Consider the following 6158-nt stretch of genomic DNA (forward strand, 5'->3'; position numbering starts at 1 on the left):
TTTTCCGATAGATGGATTCGTTTCAATCTAATTATGAAATGATTTCACTGTTTGCTAATTAAACAACATGTTCTTAACAATTATGGAATGGTTTCTATGTCGTTATGCACCCATTTCATCGACAAAGTTTTTGCAATCCGAACACGGTTCATAGTTTCATCAATACACTAATCAACGTAATGCTAGATGAGACATTTGTCATTTTCATGTTATTGGTAGATGGATCCGTTTCATTGTGATAATGAAATTGTTTCATTGTTCGCTAATTACACGACATTTTCTTAATAATTATGAAATGGTTTCACTTGCTTTATGCACCCATTTCATCGGCAAATTTTTTTCCAATCCGAACACGTTTCATAGAGTCATTGCATTTACCATTGCATGCTTTGTTAACCATTAAGTGAACAAAATCATCTAAAAAAATTAAAACAAAATGAAACAATTTCATCAAATAATTGTTGATAAGAAAACAAGATTATCCAAAAATATTATATTACGCAACCAGTTTATCCCAAAAGTTTCATAAAATAAGCTCCTCAATGAACATTTTCACGAACCAATCTGCATATGTTTCATAAAATAAGCTCATCAATGAACGTTTTCACAAACCAATTTAAACATGAATCTGTTTTACAGATGATTATATTTTTACTGGTTCATAAATCTTTGTTAGGATTTGTTACTGATTTCGTGGATCAATGAATATAATAATTTTCGATTTTCATATTCTTACTACTAATAAACCTAGAAAACAAATAACCATATTTAATTTTTAAAATACTAGATTAAATAAACATTTAAATATTACCATTTCTAACATTTTCTTTATTACGTTACTTTAATTAAGATATCTAGATTTTTTTAGACCGGTTTATGCCGTTGATACCTTTGAGAAATATACGACAAACAAAGTCAAAACTTGTGAATTCATACATGTAAACATTTTCTTTTTGATTTTTCCAAACGTTTTGAAAGATAAACCATTCTTGTTAGCATCGGCAGCCATTCTTGATTCAAGATTCTCGCAATTCCACAACTACAAAGTCGGTACCTTTTTTTTCCCGTTTATCTTCGTGGTGTTTTCCATTTCGAAGCCCAGAGAAACGGGTCAAATACACCCACAAACCAAAAGCAAAAAAAAAAAAAAAAGCGTGTGAGAGAGAAAGAGAAGGGGGAAGTGAAACACCAAAAAAAAGTAGAGGGATCTGTAATTTCTACACGAATCTGAAGTTAGTTTTTGAGAAGATTGTGTATTCTACTGAAAAAGATGTCTGCATACAGAGCTGAGGATGACTACGATTACCTTTTCAAGGTAGTTCTGATTGGGGATTCCGGTGTTGGAAAATCGAACTTGCTTTCGAGATTCACTAGGAATGAGTTTAGCCTCGAGTCCAAATCAACAATTGGTGTTGAATTCGCTACGAGAAGCTTGAATGTCGATAGCAAGGTCATCAAGGCTCAGATTTGGGACACTGCTGGTCAAGAAAGGTAAGTTTCGCATCTCGATATTTCTCTCTTCTTTCTACTTAGATCTTGCAGTTACAGCTTTTTGTTTTTTGTTTGTGATTTATGATTTTGGGGTTTCTTTCAATTTTGGATTTGATCTATCTGGCACTTTTGATGAAGGTGGGTAGGGTTTAATCAGTGTAGATTAGATTGCTAGACGTGATGAACATCTTGAAGATCTGTTACAAGTCTATTCCTGTATGATTTCAGTCGTAAATTAGTTGAGTTTGATTGGCCTGCAAGAAGAACCTCCTTTTAGGTATCCATTGTTGCATACATTTGGAATGAAAACATTGTACAAGGCCTTGAATCTCATGTAAAACTTAATAACTTAACACACTACAATGAGATTGGGTTTTAACACTTTTACAGGGGACACACAACTTTTTTGTCCTATAAAACAATCTATTAGGACTTTTAGACATTTTTTGCATCCTATAAACCCGATTTTGTAGTGACATCAGCAAATGATTGAACATAACCCAATACAACCAAATGTCTTTGATGTTCGTTGCAGTTCCGTGGGGATGTAAATGGGTATCTGAAAATCTGATTTCCTGCTGCATCCGTTTTGGTTTAAAAGGCGAATATATTTTTATGTATAAACTATGGTATATTTGTTCATATATTATATGCATGTGGGTATGGTAATTGTGTATTTGATTAAATTAACTTACTATTATCCACGGATGTTGTGTGAGCATATTTGATTCATTTAACATTTTTACACCGTTATAGTTTTGTGTTTCTTAAGGGAATTAAGTGTTCATGAGAGTTTGTTTTTGAAACACATGGAAAAACACCTAAAGGGTGGAACTTCTGGCACCACGGCAAAGTCCTAGTGAGGCTGAAACCAATATCTAATAAGTAATTACAAAGTTTTGTACCTTAGTGTATTTTCTCTCTTTATTTTTTGTTGCTACTCGTAAATAATAAGGAATTTGGTAGAATAAACGATAGAAGAAAGGAATATACCTCCAAAATTGAGATTAAAGTTAAAAAAGGAAAATGCTTACGCTTCCTAAGTCTTTAGCTCTCTCTATATATATATATATCGAGAGAGATTGTGCATTTAACTTCGTATGGAATTTTTTCTTGTTAACCATGGGCATCCCACCCCTCGACTAATCCCATGGGGCCTGAAAATAACGAGGAAAGTCCCTAGTGGCCATGAGGAGACTCGAACTAACAGCGTATAAATTTGTGTGGACCTCTGAATCTTAATGAATATGAATAACAATATTCAAAATCGTTTTTGATTCTTGGAGCCTTCAACTCTTTATTGCGATATAGTGAACGATGAAAGTACTTGCAAGAGCTTTAATAGGGTCTTGAACCAATAAAGGTGGTGTTAAGCAAGGCTTTAGGTGTTGTGGAGTTCAGATTGAGTATGCAATTGGTCTAGGTGTTGGAGTTGGGTTATGTACTTAAGGTTGGAAGAAGTTAGAAGTAAGGTTGTGTATTGAAACATAGAACTCTATGGAATCGGAATTTTTATTATTTATTCGAGGGACAAAGCCCAAAAAGGCAAGAAATTGCATTAAAACAAAATTGAGGGTGCATAAACCTTTGAAGAGATCTCCAGAAAGATAAATATTCAAGAACTTCTGGGCCAGAATATAATAAGGGGCTGTTTGGTTGGTTTTGCATCAAGTCCTGTATGTATAAAACTGTTTGTATGGCTTAATCTGTCTGTAAAGATTGGGATGGTTTTTGTTTGGGAGGGTTTTTCATAGATGCAAGGAACAAGTTTTTTAATTAGGAGGGGTAGGTTTGGGAATAACTTGGCTTTCTGCATAAAAGCTCCCCCGTAAAAGCTTACTGAGTAAACCGCTTTCTATATCATTAAGCCACTACCAAACAGTCGTGTATAGCTGACCAAATAAGTTGTGAGTCGTATTAAGCTGATTACGCTGCTAACAAACAGACCCTAAGCTAGAAAGTTATATAAACATACTTAAAATGCTACATCCTGCTTCAATTGGACAGCAACAGTTGGCAAAAACTAACGAAGGTCATGCCATGTTATGTTATCCAATGAAATAAGACCATAGTTAACAAAAAGCAAACACTGGCTGAATATCTTCACATCTTTGGTACCAATCTCTTGCAATCTACAACTAAAATAATGATTGTCCATTGTGATGTCTACAGAGTTACGATCCTTGTAAATGCATGTGAATCAAACTATGCCCATCACACATCATGTTAGGCTGGCGTAAGCACGATTAGGTGCTTTTGAACAGTAGAAACAAAGAAAAATCATGAAAAATAGGAAGAAAGTTTCAAACATTTGAACCCAAGTAGTTCGAACCAAACCGAAACCAAAGTAATTATGTCTAGATAAATAGATATAAATTTTTGCATATGAAGTCGAGATAGACTTGTTGGAGGTGGAGAAAAGGTAGACTTGTTAGCTAACACTAGGAAACGTTACTCTACGAAATTGTGAAGAAGCATACAAAAATCAAAATTGGAATGTGAAACATGGGGATGCGTCTTTACTGTCTCCATAAGATGTGAAACATGGGGATGCGTCTTTACTGTATCTCTACTAATGGTATGGCGGTGTTCCTCAGTAATCATTGTATAGGAGCTTTTTGGGCATTTTGGTTGATAGAAGGGCTCATAGCTTTCTAGTTGTGAGAGAACGTTAACACTAATACTTACATAACATTCTATAATGGTAATGTGTTAACTTCATAAATGTTCCCACAACAAATGGGCAGGTCAATTGAAAATTGTTGAGGCGTGGGTGAAGCAAAAAGATTTAGGCTGTCATTGTATAGTGTTAGGAATTGATAATTGAAACATAGAGGTTGGAATTTTCACATGGTTATAAATGCCCATTGAGGCATAACTTTGGTGCCAATTAGTTTTGGTGCACCTCTAAGATGCAACTGTGAGGTGTGCAAGGTGTGAAGTTCATCAATACCATATGCTTCAATGGTTCGAGCCATTTTTAAATAAACCAAAGCAAAATAAACAAACGTATATATCCCACTAAGAGGTAGCGTCTGGGGATAAGATGTACGTAGACCTTACCTCTGTTCCAGGAGACAGAGAGGCTGTTTCAGACGAGACCCCTGGCTTGCAAGAAAGGTTTAGTAAAAGATATGGGAAGCAGAACTATAATCATAAGCCATAAATTTAAAGCCACCTGGAGGCAGGGTCTCTGGGGTAAGATGTATGGAGACCTTGCCTCTGTCCATAAACTTACTGTAACACTTTTACATACGATGCATAATTGTTTCGTTAAACTTGAGTAATATAAAGCAGTCTGTTAGGACATTTAGATATTTTTGTCACCTTTTCAAATCATGTCATATGAAAAAGATTATTAGGATGTTTTATTTCAACAATGTTCTAAAAGAATATGATAAGAGGCCTAAAAACGTTCTATAAGAGTAATTTTTCTCCCTTCCCATGTATATGCATAGGTATCGTGCAATTACTAGCGCCTACTATCGAGGAGCAGTTGGAGCACTTCTTGTGTTCGATGTCACAAGGCACGCCACATTTGAAAACGTTGAGCGGTGGTTAAAGGAACTGAGGGATCACACTGATCCAAATATCGTGGTCATGCTTATCGGCAATAAATCAGACCTTCGACACTTGGTGGCCGTGTCAACCGACGATGGAAAATCTTTTGCCGAAAGAGAATCCCTTTACTTCATGGAAACGTCCGCTCTAGATGCTACGAACGTGGAGAGCGCTTTTGCCGAAGTCCTGACTCAAATCTACCGGATCGTTAGCAAAAAAGCCATGGATGCTGCTGAAGATTTGAATGTTCCGTCGAAAGGTGAGAAAATCGATGTGGGTAAAGAGGTTTCTGCTATGAAATCAGTTGGATGCTGTTCATCTTGAAGTAAGATTAAGGTGTTTGAATTAGACTCAGAGATGATTGATGTGGGTTTACATCTGTTTTTAAGATGTATCTGTGTCATTGTGCAACTTTTAGCCTATATTTGATGGGCAGGGGTACAAAATCTATTGTGTTATTTTTGGATTCAATTAAGACTAAACAACTTGCTTACCCACTATTGTTTATGCTATATATAGTTGTAGTTTGGGGGCTGTTTGGCAATTGCTGAATGGTTTGGTGCAGAATGATTAAGAGGCTCTCATGATATATAGTGTAAAATGAAATATAATTGTTTGGTAATTGTGTACAATGAAATTAGGGCTCTTAATGGTTAAGGGAGATCCATGATACAAAATCATTCAGAGGGTTTTGGAACTATTAAGAGACACTTTTTTTTTTGCCAAACAAGATTCATCTCTTAACGATTCAGAGGTTGCCTCTTAATTGAACTATTAAGAGGTAAACAAACAACCCCTATAAATGCTCAGTCGAGTCGAATAACACGTTATTCGAGCTCGACTTGAAAGGTAGAGGTAGATTTTTCTTTTGCAAAGTAGCGATCGTGCTCGGGCTAGGGCTAGAATGTTTGAGTTTGATGTTTGTTCTATAACAAAAATATGTTTACAAGACGTCAAGAATGTCTAATTGTCCTAATAGACTGCTTTATGGGAGCAAATGATAAAGTGTTGTAATAAGTTTATAGAATGATTTTAGGCGTGTTAGCAAGATTTTTAAGATATTGTTAAAAATAAAACATCGTATTAGCTATTTTATATGATACATT

The 6158-nt window shown here is 35.3% G+C and overlaps 1 protein-coding gene across 1 annotated transcript; it reads left to right on the forward strand.

Annotated features, from left to right (window-relative positions):
• Positions 1 to 1019: 1019 nt before the first annotated feature.
• Positions 1020 to 5587, forward strand: LOC112519049 (ras-related protein RABA1c). Its single transcript, XM_025126978.1, has 2 exons — positions 1020 to 1491; positions 4950 to 5587. Exons 1-2 carry the CDS (start codon positions 1271 to 1273, stop codon positions 5374 to 5376), a joined length of 648 nt encoding a protein of 215 aa, XP_024982746.1. The 5' UTR covers positions 1020 to 1270; the 3' UTR covers positions 5377 to 5587.
• The last annotated feature ends 571 nt before the right edge of the window (positions 5588 to 6158 follow it).

The sequence above is a fragment of the Cynara cardunculus genome, assembly GCF_001531365.2.
Source record: "Cynara cardunculus var. scolymus isolate 2C chromosome LG 10, CcrdV1, whole genome shotgun sequence".
NCBI lineage: Eukaryota > Viridiplantae > Streptophyta > Magnoliopsida > Asterales > Asteraceae > Cynara > Cynara cardunculus.